This window comes from Carassius auratus, chromosome 29 (genome assembly GCF_003368295.1).
Source record: "Carassius auratus strain Wakin chromosome 29, ASM336829v1, whole genome shotgun sequence".
NCBI classification, from domain to species: Eukaryota; Metazoa; Chordata; class Actinopteri; order Cypriniformes; family Cyprinidae; genus Carassius; species Carassius auratus.
Window position 1 is genome coordinate 21,611,605 of NC_039271.1, and position 22,463 is coordinate 21,634,067.

At 39.6% G+C, this 22,463-nt stretch overlaps 1 protein-coding gene across 4 annotated transcripts in view; it reads right to left on the minus strand.

Annotated features, from left to right (window-relative positions):
- The window catches only part of LOC113048375 (arachidonate 5-lipoxygenase), a 102,777-nt gene extending 86,279 nt beyond the window's left edge, over positions 1-16,498 (minus strand). Inside the window, exons 1-6 of one of the 4 annotated variants that reach the window (XM_026210165.1) lie at positions 10,841-11,075; positions 4,288-4,486; positions 4,141-4,213; positions 3,626-3,748; positions 3,336-3,442; positions 2,189-2,361 (exon numbers count right to left, since the gene is read on the minus strand). In XM_026210165.1, the coding sequence (XP_026065950.1) occupies positions 2,189-2,361; positions 3,336-3,442; positions 3,626-3,748; positions 4,141-4,213; positions 4,288-4,486; positions 10,841-10,999 (834 nt within the window). In that variant the 5' untranslated portion in view covers positions 11,000-11,075. Of the gene's footprint in view, positions 1-2,188; positions 2,362-3,335; positions 3,443-3,625; positions 3,749-4,140; positions 4,214-4,287; positions 4,487-10,840; positions 11,076-16,200 lie in introns of those variants that run through there. The other 3 variants (XM_026210167.1, XM_026210166.1, XM_026210161.1) reach the window with 3 other exon arrangements.
- Between the last annotated feature and the right edge of the window lie 5,965 nt (positions 16,499-22,463).

The following is a 22,463-nucleotide window of genomic DNA, read 5'->3' on the forward strand; positions in this document are numbered from 1 at the left end:
ATAAATAAATTTCAGCCTGATGAAAAAACAGTCAAAAGTCAAGTCACTTGAAAACAGTCATCAGAACTGGTCTAGTAGTATACTCACGACGCCGTTTACTTTTAATAGTCTGGTCCACGGTTTTGCTGGAACTTCCCAGAGTTCGTATACAGGCTGGAGGCTCCCAATCCGTCAATTCCGCCCAGGTTTTAGAACTGCTCACTCGTACTGTTAGCCCTGCAGCGTCTAAACGACCATCCGCTAGTAACACAATGATGAGGATACCATGCTTTCCTTTTAATGATCCAGAGCGCGATTGATTAGAACGCAGATTATACACTTTTGCCTCGGATAAAACAAAAAATCGCGGAAGTCTTCGAGCGGAGCTCCGCGAGGTGCACTCATTGGCTTGACTTCCGCCAGCCGCTTCAACTTCCTTGAGCAGCGCACGTCATCCAGATAAAGGTAACTGGGCCGTCCCCCAAGACGTCACCATCTTCATCGTTATCCTATGACGACCGCAGATTCACATACTATATACACGTCACTTCGATTCCCATGGATAATGAACTCGGATCATTTTATAAATGAAAAATTACTAATAACTAGGATAAATAAACATTTTATTGCTTATTTCATGACGACATCGTCATAGCGGGCTCCAGTTCCATCTGCTCCAGCCTGGTGGACTCCTGTCCCGGCTCCACCTGGACTTCCTGCTCTGCCTCGGTCCCCGGCCACTCCACTTCCATGTGGATTCTTTTAGTCTTTTCCTTGCTCTGCCTTGTTTCTCATGTTTTGACCTGTTGGCTCTGGTTACTGGATTACCCCTCGTCTACCCTACTGGATATTGTTAGCTCATTATGGGTCTAGGATTAGGATTGCCCTAGGATTATTCTTGTGCCTGGCCCACTATATACCGGTTTGCCAGTGTTTGGCCCATGCCTATTTCTGTCTAAATAAAGCTTGCACATGGATCCGTTCTAAATAAAGCTTGCACATGGATCCGCACGTCTCACTACTCATCAGCCCTGTTACAGTATTTGATAGCAATCTTTCCTTAAAAAGGCAAGGTTCTAGTTTTTGTAAAACTGCATTTTTCCACCTCAAAAAAATTTATCTAAATTACAACCTATGCTCTCAATATCATCAAATGCAGAAATGTTAATCCATGCATTTATGACCTCAAGGTTAGATTATTGTAATGCTTTATTGGGTGGTTGTTCTGCATGCTTAATAAACAAACTCCAACTAGTCCAAAATGCAGCAGGTAGAGTTCTTACTAGAACCAGGAAGTATTACCATATTAGCCCGGTCCTGTCAACACTGCACTGGCTCCCCTCATCAAACATTGCATAGATTTTAAAAATTTTGCTTATTACTTATAAAGCCCTGAATGGTTTAGCACCTCAGTATTTGAATGAGCTAGTTACCTTATAATACTCCACATCCGCTGTGTTCTCAAAACTGGTAATATGATAATACCTAGAATTTCACTCTTGCAGTTTAGATGTAGGTTAAAGACCTAGTCTTTAACTTGGTTTACACATAACACACTAATATGCTTCTAATATCCAAATCCGTTAAATGATTTTTAGGCTGCATTAATTAGGTAAATCTGAACCAGGAACACTTCCCATAACACCCAATGTACTTGCTACATCATTAGAAGAATGGCATCTACTCAAATATTAGTCTGTTTATCTCTTATTTCGAGATCAGTGTAGCCACCAGATCCAGTCTGTATCCAGGTCAGAGGGTGACTGCAGTCACCCGGATCCAGTACGTATCCAGCCCAAAATTGTGGATAAGCACCTAGAAAGGACCTCTACATCCCTGAAAGACAGCGACGAGCAGGACAACTAGAGCCCCAGATACAAATCCCCTGGAAAGAGATAATTCTTCTGCAAAATCTGACTTTGCTGCAGTATGGAATTGAACTGCTGGTTTCTAAGCTTGGTTTCTCCCAAGGTTTTTTCTCCATTCTGTCACCGATGGGGTTTTGGTTCCTTAACACTGTCGCCTCTGGCTCGCTTAGTTGGGGACACTTCATTTACAGTGATATCGTTGCCTTGATTGCAGATGATTGCAAGATACTGTTTTAAATAAAGATGACTTGACTCAGCTGCACACCTGCTCACTCACGGCTTGTCCTCCAAAAGATTCAAATTATATTCTTTTAAGTGTTGTTTAATTTTTTTCTTCTGACCTTTAATTCCTCCTGTAGTGTGAGACCTCTATCGAGGGATCTTTCCACCATCTCCTGTGTGACTGCAAAGTTGTCTGGAAGATTCATGCACTTACTGATCATCACAGGATTGCAGCCGTTCAAGAACTGATAGCCAAACATTAAGTCCTTGTTCCAGTTCTGCATCACATGGTCTGTCAAAGGGAATAATAAAGTCAGCTGCCAGTGAGTTTAGGAGTACATTACATTATATTACATTTAGACATTTAGCAGCTGCTTTTATCCAAAACGACTTACAAATGAGGACAATGGAAGCAATCAAAAACAAAAGAGCAATGATATATAAGTGCTATAACAAGTATCAGTTAGCTTAAATACAGTACACGTAGCAAGGGCTTTTAAAAAATATAATAAACAAAAAACAGATAGAATAGAAAAAGAATGGAGGAAGCTAGTGACAGAGGTCTTTTTTTACTTATTGTATAATAAATTAAAATAAAATAGAATACAAAGAGATTAGAAAGGTAGTGTGACGATTCGCGCACCAGGGAGGCACAGAAGAGAGTAGAGATCCAATCGCTTGTATTTATAATTAAGATAGGGTAATCCAATACGTGGTCAAACAAGCAGAGGTCAAGCCAAACAGACAGTCCAAAAAATAAACAAAACAAATAAACAAAGGAGGGAACAGGAAAGGAACTCGGAAGACGATGGGGAATCTCGGATAACGAAATGGCTGATGACATGAAGGGTAAAGACTCCATACAAACAACAGGGAAAGACTGGTATTTATAAGGAGGCAAATGACAATCAAATTCCTGCACCTGGTGCAATTAACAGGAGTGCAATTACTGTGAAGACAGGACCAGACTAGAGGAATTCTAGTGCCTACGGTGACGTGTCTAAGGGGACGTGAGCCCACTAGTGGACACCCAGGGAAACAGAGACTAGACAGCGTGACAGGTAGGATCTTGTTAAGAATAGAATTAGAATATTGAGTGCTAAAGTTAGAGGGTCAAATAAAAATGGAAGAGATGGGTTTTAAGCAGTATAAGAGGATTTTGCAAACAATGTTTTGCCTCAGCCTTTTTACAGTCAGTCAGTGGATAGCTTTAGTATTAAAGAAAAGTTAATAAAAATAAAGAACTAAGGATGAAAAAATTCAAACCTGACACAGTGTTCTTTATTTTCACAAATATTTTTCTGAAATCTTCAATATCAGTCCAAGAGGACTGGAACAACTTCATAAATCTATTAAGACCAAGATTGGCAATCCTGAAAGAGAAGATCGTAACAAGAACAAATCAACTGAATGCTCACAATGTCTGGTTCAGTTTCAGCTACAGTTGATTCTCCATTTATTTGAAGATATTTCCCAGCAATAGTCACAGGAAATGAATAGCATGCATATCTGCTTGTGATACATGCAAAGAGATGAACACAAATGGTGTAACCTACGCTTCAAGGAAATTCAAAGAGAAGTCCACCGTTTTTGCTGTTTCGAACTGAATGTCCAAAGGAAGTTCAGTGCCTGTACTGGCATCGATGCTCAGGGGGAAACCAGTGCGCCACTCCTTCCACCTTCAAGAAACAGCTAAATTAATCTTTGAGATATTTGGAGAAATATTTTAGGTGTTATGAAAATATCTTTTTTAAAACTTGGTGTAGGAGCCATGCTTATTTAATTTTTATAAACTAGTTTTATTAAAAATCCTTTAGTTATTTTATTGTAGTATTAAAGTATTGGTAATGTTGTGAGTTGTCGCCTGCCAAAGTTGAGAGGGGTTAAAAAGGATATACTACCCCTAACAGCAAGGGTGTGCTAGTACCAAACCAAACAGTCTTATGACCATGCACTTGGATGCAGAAGGCATGGTGTAACAAACATAACAAATTATTATTAAATTAAAATTAAATTCAATGATTAAATATTTGTTAAATATTTACACATGTTCGTAACTGTTGCATCAAACCTGAACAGTCGTTGTCTAGATTCCAGCTCCATGTGCCTGTTTTCTTTCATATTATCATCCTGAGGTAATCGACCTAAATGTACATGCACAAATACATACATAATTATACACAAACAACAGTACTTGAGACAGGCTTTATTCACTCACCCTTGCCATCTCGAAGAAACACTTCCTGTTCATTGGCCATCCATCGATAGCAGGGGAACTCGACGTGCTCTCCAGACGGAGTCGTCACATTGATGCATCTGCAGTACCACAGATCATTGATCAAGAATTTCCCCTTCTTAAGTTTCACCAGCACTATGTCTCCAAGGATCTCCTTCACATTGAGGTCGACAGATACCACCTTTAATGACAGCTTCTGTTAGCCAAAACTGAATCACATGGCTGGTGTGCAAACATTAACTGAAGAATCATGTCAGATGAATCCAAAAATACCACCCTAACAGGGAAAAATGGGCAGTGTTGGGAAATAACACAATAATAATAATAACGTAATAAGCCCTAAGAAGCCGTGGTTTGCAGTGAATTTATAACAGCTAAGGTGTGCTGTTAGGGACTACAAAGCATTTATAAACCAGTTATAACATATATGTAGCAGGGTTTCACAAAATGAAACAAAACTAATTAAATGTAAAGATATTAACAAAAACAGTATTCTTCTACCAAACAATGTAGTTCCTCGGAAATGGTTGTTGTTACAACAAAGTGGTTGCAGAGCAACACACAGACATAAACAAAGGTGCATGTTTGTAGAGTAATTTACAACATCTTCACAGCTCAGCCAATCAGAATCAAGGATCAGAACTATCTATTTTATAAAGTTGCTTTTTAAAGTAATGCGTTACAGTGTAGTGACTAGTAAAGTCGATCATTGAAGGAAAGCAGTAAAGATAGTAGTTAATAAAATAAAATAAAATACATATTTCTGTTATTTAACGTGTTTGCATAATGTCCTGACGTATGATTTCCTTCATTTTGAGGAATACTGAATCTGTTTTTGTGCGAATGAGATGAGTAAATACATGCTGACATTAGTCTAGAACTACAGTATCATCCTGTTCACGCAGTGCACACAACGCATCTGAACTCACTCCTGATTCCTCTTTAACCACAGTATCATCCTGTTCATGCAGAGCTCACAACACATCTGAACTCACTCCTGATTCCTCTCAAACTACAGTATCATCCTGTTCATGCAGCGCTCACAACACATCTGAACTCACTCCTGATTCCTCTCAAACTACAGTATCATCCTGTTCATGCAGCGCTCACAACACATCTGAACTCACTCCTGATTCCTCTCGAACTACAGTATCATCCTGTTCAGGCAGCACACACACCGCATCTGAACTCACTCCTGATTCCTCTCAAACTACAGTATCATCCTGTTCACACAGTGCACACAACACATTTGAACTCACTCCTGATTCCTCTCAAACTACAGTATCATCCTGTTCACCCAGTGCACACAACGCATCTGAACTCACTCCTGATTCCTCTCAAACTACAGTATCATCCTGTTCATGCAGTGCACACAACGCACCTGAACTCACTCCTGATTCCTCTCAAACTACATTATCATCCTGTTCATGCAGCGCTCACAACGCATCTGAACTCACTCCTGATTCCTCTCAAACTACAGTATCATCCTGTTCACCCAGCGCACACAACGCATCTGAACTCACTCCTGATTCCTCTCAAACTACAGTATCATCCTGTTCACCCAGCACACACAACACATCTGAACTCACTCCTGATTCCTCTTTAACCACAGTATCATCCTGTTCATGCAGCGCTCACAACGCATATGAACTCACTCCTGATTCCTCTCAAACTACAGTATCATCCTGTTCACACAGTGCACACAACACATTTGAACTCACTCCTGATTCCTCTCAAACTACAGTATCATCCTGTTCACCCAGCGCTCACAACGCATCTGAACTCACTCCTGATTCCTCTCAAACTACAGTATCATCCTGTTCACCCAGCACACACAACACATCTGAACTCACTCCTGATTCCTCTTTAACCACAGTATCATCCTGTTCATGCAGCGCTCACAACGCATATGAACTCACTCCTGATTCCTCTCAAACTACAGTATCATCCTGTTCACACAGTGCACACAACACATTTGAACTCACTCCTGATTCCTCTCAAACTACAGTATCATCCTGTTCACCCAGTGCTCACAACACATCTGAACTCACTCCTGATTCCTCTCAAACTACAGTATCATCCTGTTCACACAGTGCACACAACGCATCTGAACTCACTCCTGATTCCTCTCAAACTACAGTATCATCCTGTTCACCCAGCACACACAACACATCTGAACTCACTCCTGATTCCTCTTTAACCACAGTATCATCCTGTTCATGCAGCGCTCACAACGCATCTGAACTCACTCCTGATTCCTCTCAAACTACAGTATCATCCTGTTCACACAGTGCACACAACACATTTGAACTCACTCCTGATTCCTCTCAAACTACAGTATCATCCTGTTCATGCAGCGCTCACAACGCATCTGAACTCACTCCTGATTCCTCTCAAACTACAGTATCATCCTGTTCACACAGTGCACACAACGCATCTGAACTCACTCCTGATTCCTCTCAAACTACAGTATCATCCTGTTCACCCAGCACACACAACACATCTGAACTCACTCCTGATTCCTCTTTAACCACAGTATCATCCTGTTCATGCAGCGCTCACAACGCATCTGAACTCACTCCTGATTCCTCTCAAACTACAGTATCATCCTGTTCACACAGTGCACACAACACATTTGAACTCACTCCTGATTCCTCTCAAACTACAGTATCATCCTGTTCACCCAGTGCTCACAACGCATCTGAACTCACTCCTTTTTTTTTTTTTTTTGCCCAGCCACCACCCCCCCGTCTTCGGAGGTCAACTTTATTTTTATTCATTTAACAAAATAAGACAGATCATATATTTGTAAATAATAAAGAGTGACAAGCCATGACAGGGAGGTACACAGACAGACGGTCAGACATACACACGGCCAGATAGACAGATAAACAGTCAGACAGACAGAGAGACAGAGAATAGTTATAAGTGTGAGACTGGTATGTCTGTAAGTGTGTGACTGTTAGGTGTTATTAAGGCAGGTTTATTGGAGGGGGGGGGGTAAGGATGGTTGAAGGGGAGAGGTGGAGAGGGGGTGAATGGGAAAGTACGTGGTTTACATCAGCTGTTGAATTTGTAGAAAGGTTATGAGAGGATTCCAGTTTTTTTAAAGGCAGATATATTGTTCTTTTTATGAGCTATGGTTTCTTCTGCCAAAATGAATTCTGTGATTAAGTTAGTCCAATGTGAAAAATGACAAGAAGATTTTGATTTCCAGTTTTGAAAGATTATTTTTTTAGCGATTGCTAGAGAGACAAGAACTGGGGTTTTGTATTTGGAAGGAATAGAGGTTTCTGAAGTGTCTCCCAGGAGACAGAGTGCAGGAGACAGTGGGACTCTGCAGTCCAGGATCGAAGATAGTGTGTTGGTTAATGTGGTCCAAAGAGAGTGAACAGGCTGGCAGAGCCAGGTTGCGTGGAGATAGGTGTCTGTGCTCCCAGAGGTACACTGTGAGCAAATGTCTGTGTCAGATCATTTCATTTTAAATAGTTTACTCTGAGTGATGTGGATTCTGTGGATAGTTTTATATTGTATGAGTTGTAAATTGGTGTTGGTGGTCATAGAAAAGGTGTTCCTGCAGATCTGCGTCCAGAAATCCGGGTCGGAGGGTAGCATGAGGTCACTTTCCCACTTCTCCTTGGGCAGGGTTATTGTGGGGTTAGATGAAGTGATGAGGCTGTAGAGTTTAGATATAAGTTTTCTCGGGTGGTTGCCTATCTCTAATAACTTATAACTTATTTTAGAAGGCTGTAGGGTGTTAGTTAGAGTTATTTTACTTTGAATTAAAAATTTAAGCTGTTGGTAGTGGAGAAATAGGTCTCTCCCAATCGCGAATTTCTGGACAATTGAGGGGAATGACATAAATGTATGATTTTCAAATACGTGGTGAAGGTGGGTGATGCCATTTTGTTGCCATTTGGGGAAGTGGATTGGTTTATTGTAAAGACGGAGGTCAGGGTTGTGCCAGATTGGGTTATACCTACATGGAGCTTGGGGTGATTTGGTGATTTTGTTGGTTTTCCACCATGCTGACAGAGTTGTTGCTATTGTAATGTTATGATAGAAGTCTAGTTTTTTGATTGACTGTGGTAGAAAGGGGAGGTCTGCGATTGAGTTGGGGGACCACAAGTATTGCTCAAGATCAAGCCATGGATCGGAATGTGTCTGTTGTTGAGTCCATTTATATAGGTATTGTAATTGGTTTGCCAGGTAATAGTGCATGAAATTTGGTGCTTCAAGTCCGCCTAAGTGTTTTGCGTTTTGGAGTGTTGTAAGTGCTATCCTTGGTTTTTTATTTTTCCAGTAGAAGTGAGTGGTGAGGGAATTCAATTTTTTGAACCAATAGTCTGTCGGGGTAATTGGGATCATTGAAAATAGGTAATTGATCTGGGGGAGTATCTTCATTTTGATTGTTGCTATACGGCCTATGAGTGTGAGTGGGAGCTTGTTCCATCGTTTATAATCATCTTCTATTTTCTTGAGGAGTGAGGCATAGTTGAGGTTGTATAGCTCTGACAGCCTGGGGGTAATTGATATGCCTAAATACTTGATGTTACCCGTGTTGAGGGGAAGGGAGGGGTCATGAGCTGCAGAGTCCACATCGTCTCCTAATAGCGGAAGTATAGTTGATTTATTCCAGTTGATTTTGTAGTGAGAGACTTTTGAGAATTTGTTGATGACATTGAATGCTTCGTTAAGTGATTGGGATGGCGTTTGTAAGTATAATAGTAAATCATTTGCATATAGACTAATTTTGTGTTGAGAGTTGTTGACTTGGATTCCTTTAATTTTATTGTTTTGGCGTATTGCTGCTGCGAGTGGTTCGATGAATATGGCAAAGAGGGATGGAGAGAGTGGGCATCCCTGTCTGGTTCCTTGGTGCAGAGTGAAGCTTGTTGAAGTGATCCCATTTATGATGAAGTGTATAGTATTGTTATCCATTGAATGAATGACTCTCCAAAACCGAATTTATGGAGGGTGGTGAATAAAAATGTTCAGTTGACCTTGTCGAATGCTTTTTCTGCGTCTAGTGATGCAACTATAGTTTTTTGTGACTGTCCTTGTGCAATGCTGATGAGATTAAAAAGTCTGCGGATATTGTCTTTTGCATTTCTATTTTTGATGAAGCCTGTCTGGTCTGGGTGAATTAGTGAATGCATAACTGTTTCAATCCTGGTGGTTAGAGTCTTTGTGATAATTTTCAAATCAGTGTTGATTAATGAAAGTGGGCGGTAACTAGAAGGATGTGTTGGGTCCTTATTGGGTTTCAAAAAAACAGTAATGAGCGCTGTGATCTGAACTCACTCCTGATTCCTCTTTAACCACAGTATCATCCTGTTAATGCAGCGCTCACAACGCATCTGAACTCACTCCTGATTCCTCTCAAACTACAGTATCATCCTGTTCATGCAGCGCACACAACACATCTGAACTCACTCCTGATTCCTCTCAAACTACAGTATCATCCTGTTCATGCAGCGCTCACAACGCATCTGAACTCACTCCTGATTCCTCTCAAACTACAGTATCATCCTGTTCACCCAGCGCACACAACGCATCTGAACTCACTCCTGATTCCTCTCAAACTACAGTATCATCCTGTTCACCCAGCACACACAACACATTTGAACTCACTCCTGATTCCTCTCAAACTACAGTATCATCCTGTTCACGCAGCACACACAACGCATCTGAACTCACTCCTGATTCCTCTCAAACTACAGTATCATCCTGTTCATGCAGCGCACACAACGCATCTGAACTCACTCCTGATTCCTCTCAAACTACAGTATCATCCTGTTCATGCAGCGCACACAACGCATCTGAACTCACTCCCAATTCCTCACAAACTAGCACGTCCTGATTTTGCCAAGTTCGATGTGTTCCTAGGTCAACATATTTTGTTGACCCTGGAACAACATTTTACTCCAAAAATATATTCTTAACCATATCCCTACACCTATACCTAACCTTAACCATGAGTAATCCCTAAAATCAGAGGAAATGATAGATGAATGACACTGATGTACAAGCACCAAACACTGATTTTAAGCGTAAACTTCACAAAATCTAAAAACTGGTTCTACAAATCTGATTGGTTAAACACAATGTTGTTCCAGGGTCAACAACGATGTTGTCCCAGGAACATGTCACACTTGGTAAAATCAGGTTCTGCCACAAACTAGAGTATCATCCTGTTCACACAGCGCTCACAACACATCTGAACTCACTCCTGATTCCTCTTAACATGAGGACAGGATAGCTGTCAATCAATACATGGAAAACAAAGTAACTGGCGTTACTTATTTGAAAATAAGTTTTCTTATACATTTAAAATGTAATGTGTTAAATAATATTCCATGATTTGCAGACTGTGACTTTTAAATGGGAGTGATAAAACATATCTGATAAGCATTAGACATCAATAAATGAATGGAATAAATTCATGTTTAAACACTGAACAACCTGTAGGCTACTGTTCAATACATAACAAAGCTGTTTCCACTGAATTTTTAAGGGGAAAACTATTTCTTACCGATCCTCTTGCAAAACGGTCAAAGAAGGATTTGTCCAGTAGAGTCTGGTCACTGCATCTCTCCGAGCCCACCAGCGTCAGGTAAATGTAATCATTTGTTCCAGCAAACTCCTGATTGCCAGTAGTGACAGACACCGTGTACGTGAACATCCTGCTCATATGTGAACACAAGTACAACAGACTAGTTAGTGATGATGTCCCGAACACGAACGAATCTTTCTATTTAAGCAGTTTTTCTTAGTGAACAGGTTGAACCAGTTCACCATGAAAAAATACTGTAGTAAACTGTAATACATACTATAGAAAGCTGTAGTAAATTATAGTATACTGTAGTATATTACAGGTGCTTCTCAATAAATGTAGTGGAAAAGTTGGGAAATTGGGAAACTTAAATAAATTCAGTACACACAGACTGAAGTAGTTTAAGTCTTTGCTTCTTTTAATTGTGAAGATTTTTGCTTACATTTAACAAACACCCAAAAAAGATTGTGTCAAAGCAACTGAACAACATTCATTAGGAAAACAGTGTGTCAATAATGCAAAATTATAGTTAAAGGCAGTTCATCATTGAATTCAGTGATGTCATCATCTCAGTTCGGTTTAAATAGTGTCTGTGCAATCATTTGCAATAAAGTCAATGATATCGCTGTAGATGAAGTGACCCCAACTAAGCAAGCCAGAGGCGACAGCGGCAAGGAACCGAAACTCCATCGGTGACAGAATGGAGAAAAAAACCTTGGGAGAAACCAGGCTCAGTTGAGGGGTTAGTTCTCCTCTGACCAGACGAAACCAGTAGTTCAATTCCAGGCTGCAGCAAAGTCAGATTGTGCAGAAGAATCATCTGTTTCCTGTGGTCTTGTCCTGGTGCTCCTCTGAGACAAGGTCTTTACAGGGGATCTGTATCTGGGGCTCTAGTTGTCCTGGTCTCCGCTGTCTTTCAGGGCAGTAGAGGTCCTTTCTAGGTGCTGATCCACCATCTGGTCTGGATACGTACTGGATCCGGGTGGCTGCAGTGACCTTCTGATCTGGACACAGACTGGATCTGGTGGCTACGGTGACCTCGGAATAAGAAAGAAACAGACTAATATTAGCGTAGATGCCATTCTTCTAATGATGTAGCAAGTACATAGGGTGTTATGTGAAGTATTTCCGGTTCTGGTTTACCTAATTAATGCAGCCTAAAAATCCTGTAACAGATTTGGATATTAAAAGCATATTAGTGTGTTATGTGTATGCCAGGTTAAAGAGATGGGTCTTTAATCTAGATTTAAACTGCAAGAGTGTGTCTGCCTCCCGAACAATGTTAGGTAGGTTATTCCAGAGTTTAAGCACTAAATAGGAAAAGGATCTGCTGCCCGCAGTAAGATTTTGATATTCTAGGTATTATCAAATTGCCTGAGTTTTGAGAACGTAGCGTACGTAGAGGAGTATAATGTAACAGGAGCTCATTCAAATACTGAGGTGCTAAACCATTCAGGGCTTAATATGTATTAAGCAAGATTTTAAAATCTATACGATGTTTGATAGGGAGCCAGTGCATTGTTGACAGGACCGAGCTAATATGGAGTTATTAAGCATGTAGAACAACCACCCAATAAAGCATTAGAATAATATAACCTTGAAGTCATAAATAGCACACATAGGTTCCTAACTGATGATGAAGAATTGACAGAGCAGCCATCAAGTATTAGACAGCGTTCTAGGTTATTACATTCAGTTAGTTACATTACTGTTTGTTGTTGTGTCCGCTAGCATGTTATTATGGCACTGACAACTTTATTGGCATTCTTATTATAATGACGGGTTCTGCTAGCTTAATGCTTATAGCATTAAGCCATCTCATTGTATTGTATCCATCCCTATGGAATTCTATTGGGGTTTATAAATTGTAATGTAAACCTAGCACTTTGTTTCAAAGCTATGGTTTTAAGTATTTAAATGATTTATATTCAATACAATTGATAATCCTATCTTATAAAGACGACGGTGGTGGACACTACAAATACAGGATCGCATGCTAAAATTAAACAAGCATTTAAGATGGAAATAAGCGGAAAAGCATTGTTTGTATAGAGACATACCGAGTGCAACTGCTCCGGTGGATTCCCCCTCACACTACTGATTGGGGAAACTCACCGCAGCTTGTAAAAACATGCTTGCATGCTATGATTGGTTGAAAGCATTCACTGAACCTACCATGTGACTCCTGCATGATGATATAAATGAAGGGTGTGTTCAGGTGACTGGGAAAATAGAACCATATAATTTTACTATTTATATTTTACTTTAATTTTATTAATTAATTTTACTATTATTCTCTTTTTATATTTACCCTGGGTTACATATAGTAGAGAATGAGTGGAACTGTTCCTCAGGGGGTCTATAGTGCACTGTCTGATGTGATACTGTAGCTGACGGCTGAATGGTTGCAATTTTATCTCTAATAGTATCGATTTTAGAAGTAAAGTAGTTCATAAAGTCATTACTGCTGTGGTGTTGGGAAATGTCAACACTTGTTGAGGCTTTATTTTTCATTAATTTAGCCACTGTATTGAATAAATATCTGGATGAGACGAGTGGGGCAGGGCAGAGAGCTGTGGGAATGGAGAGAGGCTGGTGGAGTGATTGGGAAGTGAGCGGTCTCTCACTCACCGGTCTCGAGTCCCACAGAGGAGATCGGAAGGATATAAAAGAGGAGCAATGACAGTGAAGGACGGGAAAGGACCAGGCCTGTATTTTATTTTGTGTTTGGTTTCTGTTTGTGGTTATTTTGTAATTAAAGTTTCATTTTGAATGTCCGCCGGTTCCCACCTCCTTCTTACCCATGACTGTGAAGTTTTTAATGTGATTAAAAACGATTTTTTTAATGTAAGGGGTTATGTTTGTTTTCTTCTAAAAAAGTAATCAGACCTGGCAGTTTTTAATGTTTTTCTGTAGGATAGGGTACTTTCCTTACGCATAAAGGAGCAGCTGTATTTAAAATGCTAGAAAAGAGAGTCCATAATTTCTGTTACACCATCAAGTTGTTCTGAGGTTTTGGATATGCTAAGGAATTTGGATACATCAGGAAGATAACTTAAAAAGCAGTCTTTCGTGGTAGAAGTGATGGTTCTTCCATACTTTTAACAAGAAGTAGAATTTACAGTTTAAGCTATAGGAAGTTTGCACAAAACTAAATAATGATCTGAAATATATTATATATATATTATATATATATATACATATACATACACAAAAGCACATACAGACGTCTCTAAATATATAAACATACAGTCATTAAAAACAAATCTATGCCAATAAATACCCAATTATGGAAATATAGAATTGTTTCACACTCCTATTTTAGCAAATTAACCACCCCACTTGAAAAAAAGGTTAAATTAATTTATCACTGGTCACCTTTGAAATATTCCAAGAAGAACTTCCAGATCTGTACAAATCTCTTTGGTTTATCCACAATCTCATATCTATTTTTTTCCATATGTAGCACATTAGTGAGCTCCGTAAGCCATGTTTCAAATTTAGGTGCAGACTCTTTGTTCCACATCAACAAAATTGCCTTTTGTGCTATGTTGCTATATTTAACGGTTTAGATCTGACTATCACTATACTTCTCTAAGAAGGGGCCCCAGCCTAATATTCCAATAAGAGGGTCATGAGGACAACCAATCTTAAGTACCTTTGAGTAGAAAGAAAAACCATCCGTCCAAAATTTTTTTTTTTTTTTGCAAAACCAACATACCCTCAGTGGACTTGCATTTAAGACACAAAGGTGACACAGAGGGATATATGGAATGTAATTTGGTGCGAGAGTAGTGCAATCTATGGACAACTTTGTACAGAATCAACTGAAAATAAGAATTGATGGAACAAGAGCTAATACCTTGGAGACCTAATACCTTAGTCCACCTATTTTCTAAAATATCTATCCCCAAGTCCTTTTCCCAAGACATCTTTAAATATTGAGTAGAAGGAGTTCTATAATTATTAAAATATTTAACATATTTAGAAACAAGACCCTTCTAGTGGAGTTCAGAGGTCATAAATAAATAAAGATAATCAGGGAACTTGGAAACTTCAAAATTAGAGATTACTTTTAATATAATTCCGTACTTGAACTACCTGAAATAATTATAGGAAGGTAGACCAAATTTTTGTCTAAGCTGAACAAAAGAAGCAAATGCATTGTCTTTATTTAAATCTCATCCATGATAAAAAAAAAAAAAAAGAGTTATGCATTAATGCAAGCTATAGGGGTAAGTGAGCAGGTGTGAGTAAGATTTTTCTGATCTGATACCAAAATTTGCAATCTTGCAAAGTGTCTCTGGTTTTACTCCATGTGCTACTCTCTAGCGCCACCGGCCATGGGTATATGTGACCGTAAATTAAACCTTTGTTTTCTGATACCATAAGTTTGTCGTTGATCCAATTTCATCCATATCCAACTCAGAAAAACATTTTTACAGATCACAAGTTAACATATTGAACTAGAGAGTTTTAGACTGTGGATTGTATACTGATTATTTCTTTATATAGACTGATTTTCTTATCAAAGATTTACCAGTGACACTGTCTGAGCACTACTTAAGTCAATCTAAAAAAGTTTTTTTTTTTCAAAATGTTTTTATCTTTTCTGTATATCCTTTTTCTCTGTATTCCAAGTTTACTCTAGTTCACTTAAAATAAATTTGGCATTATGTAATAAATATTGTAAATATTGTATAATAAATATATTTGGTTCTGTGACCATTTTTTGTTTGTTTCTAGATTGTTCCATGCTGATGGCCATGCTCTAATGTTGGAGCATATCTCCTGTCGAAGAACATCTCTAGACATTATGAACCATATGACTAGTAAGTAATACCTCAAACATACACTACTGTTCAAAAGTTTAGTGTCAGATTTGTAATGCATTTGAAAGAAGTATTTTATGCTCATCACTGCTGCATTTATTTTATTACAATACAGTAAAACAGTAATATTGTAAAATTACATTTTTTTTTAAACACTATTGTCCATGTTAATATATGAAGAGTTAATTTGCAAAAACAGATAACTTTTTTTATACAATTTCAGAAATCATGTTTTGCTGGCCCGAGACTCAAACCCACGACCTTAGGGTGAGTAGTCAATTAGGCTACGACTTCCCCAAAACAACTTGGTTAATCTTTGTAATCACCTCAGCTGACAATGTAGACGGCTGAACTTTTTTGTGATTATACACAACATACAGATAGCTTTTCCCTCACAACTTTAAAATGCTTAGTGTTACTCGTGTGTCCTTTTATCTCACACCTTCAACCCTATGATTATTCAGGTAGGTAGATAGTCAAATCTAGCCTAAACCATAAAGCTCTCACCTGCCTGTAGGTTGAAGTTCTTCAGGAATGACGTAGCAGACTCCCTTGTGGTTGATCTAGTTTTAGGCTCAGTTTGTAGTTTAAAGTAAAGTCTCACTGGTGGCAAAAGTAACAATAAAATCTCTTATTTTATTGGTCACAATACCAGGCAATTCATGCAAAAAAAAAAAAAAAAAAAATTCAGCTAAGTTACAAGTTCTATAATCAAACTCTTAAGCAGTAATATTGGAGATACTGTTAAACGCCACTCGTTGGGGTACCAAGTGTCCTTCAGGCTTAATGCAGGCAGCATCTGAAGAGTAGTTTAATCCTCAGACCTTTTATATAATTTTTTGGGTAATTCTAATTACTCATCAATGTCTGTGACTTGTGACGGATAACTTCCTTTGTCACTTACGTTCTTTCTGTGTCTAGTAGTCTTCCTCTTCTTTATCATCATCTTCTATCGTCTGGCTTATATCTGCTTGATGTTGCAACATTCTCTCTTCACCACTGTCAAACTCAGATATCTAACTTTCACAGTTGATGCTTATTCATTCTAACAAAGCAAGTTCTGCAATTGCAAGCATCTTTATTTCAAAGCATTTATGGCATTTACATAAAACGAGCAAATAATATAACACTGAAACAGGTAAATAGCAATACAATTGTCCATTTCCAAAACACCCCCTTCTTGCTATTTCCTTGTTCAATCTAACATATATATTTGCTCTTTCATCTTCATGTGAATACCGTTCAACGGTTTTGCTCTTTCTGTTGAACTTCATTAATTCAATGTATATCTGATCTCTTACAGTTATCTAAATTTTCCCAGTAACATTCATGTATGCTTTAACCTGTTAGCCTGCACCCCCAATTATGGGACTCACAATTGAAAATGCTCTACCAAACTTATAATTGTAACAGTTTCCTACTTCAGTGTGGTACAAACATACGTAATTTTGGTGTCTTTGGAAAGAAGACCCTTTGGGCTTTACTTTTTATCAACTACATTTGATAATGCTCAAAAATATTGAAAGTTATAGACACTGAAGTGCCTTCACACTTAAATATTTTTTTATTTGATATAAAAAAAAAAACACATTAAATGAGTCCTGGAGCAATCTAGAAAAGTAATGGGTTGGAATGAGTGATTGATTAGAAATGATTTATTTTTTTAGTAAGCAAATGTTTAAAGGTGCCATCTGTAATGTTTGGCAAAAAAAATCAAGTCATACTCCACATTCCATAACAGATGGGGGCAGTATGCCTCAATAAAGTGAATTGGTCTACTCCAGAGCAACAAACGAGAAACGGCATAGTCTCTATGCTCCGCCCCTACCTTCACAACAACACTACAGCCATAGCCGAAGCCTAACTGTGCGTTCACACCGCCGGCGTCTAGAGCGTCAAAAAATCGCTCTTGCCGCTCTGCTCACGACGCTGCAGAAAGATTTGTGAGCGCTCAGATGCTCTGACGTAGATCAAATGCTTATTTTGTATTTAAAGCGGCCGCAAAGCAAACAAGCTTGTTGATCTCGTGCAGACTAACCACAAGGAGTTATACCCTCATTAAATATTGTTGTGGACGAAATATTAGGATCCTTTACTTAAAATGAACAATCTCAGACACCTTGGTCCACGTATCACTTTTAATTTATTTTTTATGTCCCTGTACGCAAACAGGGACACATCATAGATTAATACAAAAGCTAAACAGCAATAATCAACCTCTCCTTTATTATGCTTGGGAACTAATGTGCCAACTCTCAAGCATTCACCATGAGACACACGCAATTGACTCCTTTCACACGCTTTCACGCCACACATCAATTTTTTCACGCAAAGAAAAACCACGAAGCAAAGAGGACACGGAGACCAACAGACTAGACAGAGCAGGTTAGTTATGATATAATAAAATGGGTCACGTTAAGTTATAGCTAGCTAATTATCAAATGCAGCTACGGTTAGCCATCGCTAACATTAGCACGTTTATCGAACAGCCTTCGATACATTGCTATGTTATAACTTCCCGAAAACAAATACACAAACATATAAAACAAACTTCTAGCGAAATACTAACAGCATCTAACTTATTGTTAGAAATGTTGCAAGTTCGGAGTCGAGCCTCATTTCTTTATGGTCTATCAGTTGTCTCCAGCGATTGAAAGCAGTGCCGATGTTTACTCTGATTCGGCTCCTTTTCTTATCGGATTTGATTTGTGGTTCCGAGCGCGGTTGTTTCCCTGTAGCGGGTGGTGGTGGTAGGGGTCTCTTGCCAAGGGCTTGAGACATCATTTCTCTCTCTTCCCTGAACTGAAATGAAGTAGGGGGCTGTACTTTCCACACGATTGACATCAGGTTCAAGTACACGCCCACAAGCCGTGCTAGTTATTCGTGTATTGCAGGTTGGCTGGTGGTTATGTTGCCCGCATACTGCCTCCCATGGCCGAGACTGGTATTACGACACCTGTCGGGCCGGGGCTAGTAATGCTAATGCTAATTGAGGTTGATATCTCTGCAGCACTATAACTTGACATTTTTTATGACATCATCGCTCTTATTTCTTCTCATTCTTTTGATGCGTGTAGGTCATGTTATGGATATTTTTACCTCAATTTTTGCATATGGCACCTTTAAAGATGCTAACTTGATGGCAGTGCTTTGTGTCTTTACATCAATCTTAGTTTGATGCATAATAGGCCGCATATTTGATGAGTTTGCCCTTAGGCTTGAAAAGGCCTTAGACCTTTTAGCATGTGATAAAACTGAAATAGAGAAAGCTACAGGCACACTGGGTTCCTGCGTGTTCTGTAAACATTTGTGAATGTTGCTGCTTGATCGCTAACAGCTCCCTGTTCCCAGTGTCATAATTCTGCTCAGCTGGGATCAGTTTCCTGGAAAAGTAATCATAAGGCTGGAGGCGTGGAAGCTCATGGAACTGCTGGGATAGCATGGCTCCAACGCCAGGGGTGGAGGCGTCCACTTCAACCACATACGGAGACTCCGGTTTCAGGTGGCGAAGGGTGGGAGTCATGCTAAAGGCATGCTTCAGGGCTTGGAATGGTTCATGGGTGGTGGAAGTCCAGGACAGGGACTTGGGCTTACCTCCAAGGAGAGAGGTCAATGTTGAGGTAAGTATACTAAAATCTTGAATAAAGCGTAGATAGAAGTTAGTATAGAGGATAGAGGTTAAAACACATCCTGGAATGCCACATAATCAGGTGGGATCATTGGAGCAACATCCGGCTTAGGGCTCTCGATGAGGGTGGAAGCCACTTGACACCCTGGAGAACAGAGAACTGGATGAGGAAGATTGGTGAGACAATGTTGATGGCAGAACAGATTCCAATGATTTACCTCACACAAATCCCACCTGATTTCCGGAGAATGTAACGTAAGACAGAGGCGTCCCAGGATGATATCGACCGTGGGTCCCTCCAGTACCAAGAAATTAATTTCTTCTTCATGGAAGAGCCCAATCTTGAGGATGAAGGTGTCTGAAATTTTACCCGCCCACATCCTTGGCTTTCCTTGGATAGTTTTGACTCTGAGCTCCTGGGCATTCCGACAGCGTGGCAACTGGAGATGGTTTAGGAAGCTTTGGGAGATGAAGTTGCCCAAGGATTCCACCAGGGCTGAAACAGAAACCGTGCATTTTAGGATAAACAAGAAAAGGTAAGTGCTAGTATTAGTTAGTAAAGTGCTGGGGAAAAAATGTTCTTTAGATGTTTTTTGAAAATGAGTAAAGACTCTGCTGTTCAAATTGAGATTGGGATGTCATTCCACCAGCTGGGCACAGTCCAGGAAAAGGTCAGTGAGAGTGATTTTGAACCTCTTTGGGATGGCAACACAAGGCGTCGGTCACTTGCAGAATGCAAGCTTCTGTAGGGCGAAAAAGTTTGAACTAGTGAGTTTAGGTATATTGGTGACGTCTTCTGTCCGTGCTTGGTCCGGTCTTCTGTCACAAACCAAGATGGAGGCAGAGGGTTTAGTGCAAGTATTAAAATACACAGGGCTATACAAGAGGCGTTTGTGCAAACAGGTTGTACACGTAGCACCAATACAAGCAGAGGAAAAGGAAAAAAAAAACAAGGAAAGTGCTGTGTGCAAGTGACACTGTCAATATGAGTTAGAGAATGAAAACGATCTTACTGAATATTAAGTGATTATTAAGTGGAGACATGTAGATGTTAAGAGGCTGGGTTTGAGTTTAGGAGCCTGATGGCCTGGGGCAAGAAACTCCTCCTAAGTCTTTCAGTTTTTGACATCAGGCTACGAAAGCCCTTACCAGATGGCAGAAAAGTGAAAAGACAGTTACTAGGGTGGATTGAGTCGTTGATGATTTTAACAGCTTTGCTTTTGCAGCGTTTGAGGTAGATGTCCTGCAGAGAGGGGAGAGCAGACCCTGAGATGCTCTCAGCTAAACGCACAACTCTCTGCAGGGCTTTGCAGTTTTGACTGGAGCTGTTCCCATACCACACTGAGATACACTGAGTCAATACACTTTCTATAGTCCCTGAATAGAAAGTTTTCAGGATTGCTGGTGAGACCCTGAATTTTTCCCTTAGCTGTCGCAGATGGTACAGTCTTTGTCTAGTTTTATTAACTTGTGTTTGAATGTGGGTAGACCAAGTCAGGTCTACATCAAGACCATGTTTACATCAAGGTACTTGAAGCTGCTCACCCTCTCCACAGGGGTCCCGCTGATCATAAGAGTATAGGGCTGCTGCTGTTTCTTCCTGAAGTCCACTATCAGTTCTTTAGTTTTGCTCACATTCAGAGAGACACAATTGTCCTGGGACCATGATGTGAGTTTCTCAACCTCCAAGTATGTGGTCTCATTATTGTTGGAAATGAGGCTCAGAACCACAGTATCATCAGCAAATTTGCTAATAGATGTGGAGCTTTGGGAAGACACGCAGTCATGTGTGTAGAGAGAGTAGAGCAGGGGACTCAGGACACAGCCCTTAGGGGCTCCTACGTTCAGGGTGATGGATTTAGAGGTGAACTGGCCTACTTTCACCACTTGAGTTCTACCAATTCAATTCAATTTAATTCAAATCAATGTTTAGTAGTAGCTTATTAGTGGTGACTATCAGTTTGTGAGCGTATGAGAGAATTTTTCAGAAAAATTAATACAAGACGTAGTCAGCCAGATGATGAACATTATCAATAGCAATTATGGTTGCATTTTATTTTACAGTACGTGTACTAACATGTACTTATAGTGCATCTAAGCTAAGCTTATATCTAAGCTAACAGAGTGTGTTAAAAATGTAAAAGATTGGATGACACACAATTTTCTCCAATTAAATTCGGATAAGACAGAGATACTAATTATTGGACCCAAAAACACTACACAGAATCTTGTAGATTACAATCTGCAACTAGACGGATGTACTGTTACTTCCTCTACAGTCAGAAATCTGGGTGTTATATTAGACAGCAATTTGTCTTTTGAAAATCATATTTCCAATGTTACAAAAACTGCATTCTTCCATCTTAGAAACATTGCCAAGCTACGAAACATGTTATCTGTTTCTGATGCAGAAAAGCTAGTTCATGCATTCATGACCTCTAGACTGGACTATTGTAATGCACTTCTAGGTGGTTGTCCTGCTTCGTCAATAAACAAGCTACAGGTAGTCCAAAATGCAGCAGCTAGAGTCCTTACCAGGTCAAGAAAATATGATCATATTACCCCAATTTTACAGTCTCTGCACTGGCTACCTATTAAGTTCTGTGTCAGTTACAAATTATCATTACTTACCTATAAGGCCCTAAATGGTTTAGCTCCTGCGTACCTAACTAGCCTTCTACCACGCTACAACCCATCACGCACCCTAAGGTCACAAAACGCTGGACTTTTGGTCGTTCCTAGGATAGCAAAGTCCACTAAAGGAGGTAGAGCCTTCTCACATTTGGCTCCCAAACTCTGGAATAGCCTTCCTGATAATGTTCGGGGTTCAGACACACTCTCTCTGTTGAAATCTAGATTAAAAACACATCTCTTTCACCAAGCATTCGAATAATGTATCTTTTTAATTGTGAGTGTAGTTGCATCTGTTCAAAGTTGCATTTTTATTCATTAGCTTGGGTTAAACTAATTTTACTTTGTTGGATCAGCAGCTATGCTAATGATGTCTGTATTTTGTTTCTATGTTTCGCCACGGGATTTACATCCCGTGGTAACTAGGATTTAAACAAGCTCCAGTCTGGATCCAGAACACCTGAGAAGAGATGATGCTGACCCTCAGAGGACCTCAGATGATGCTAACCTT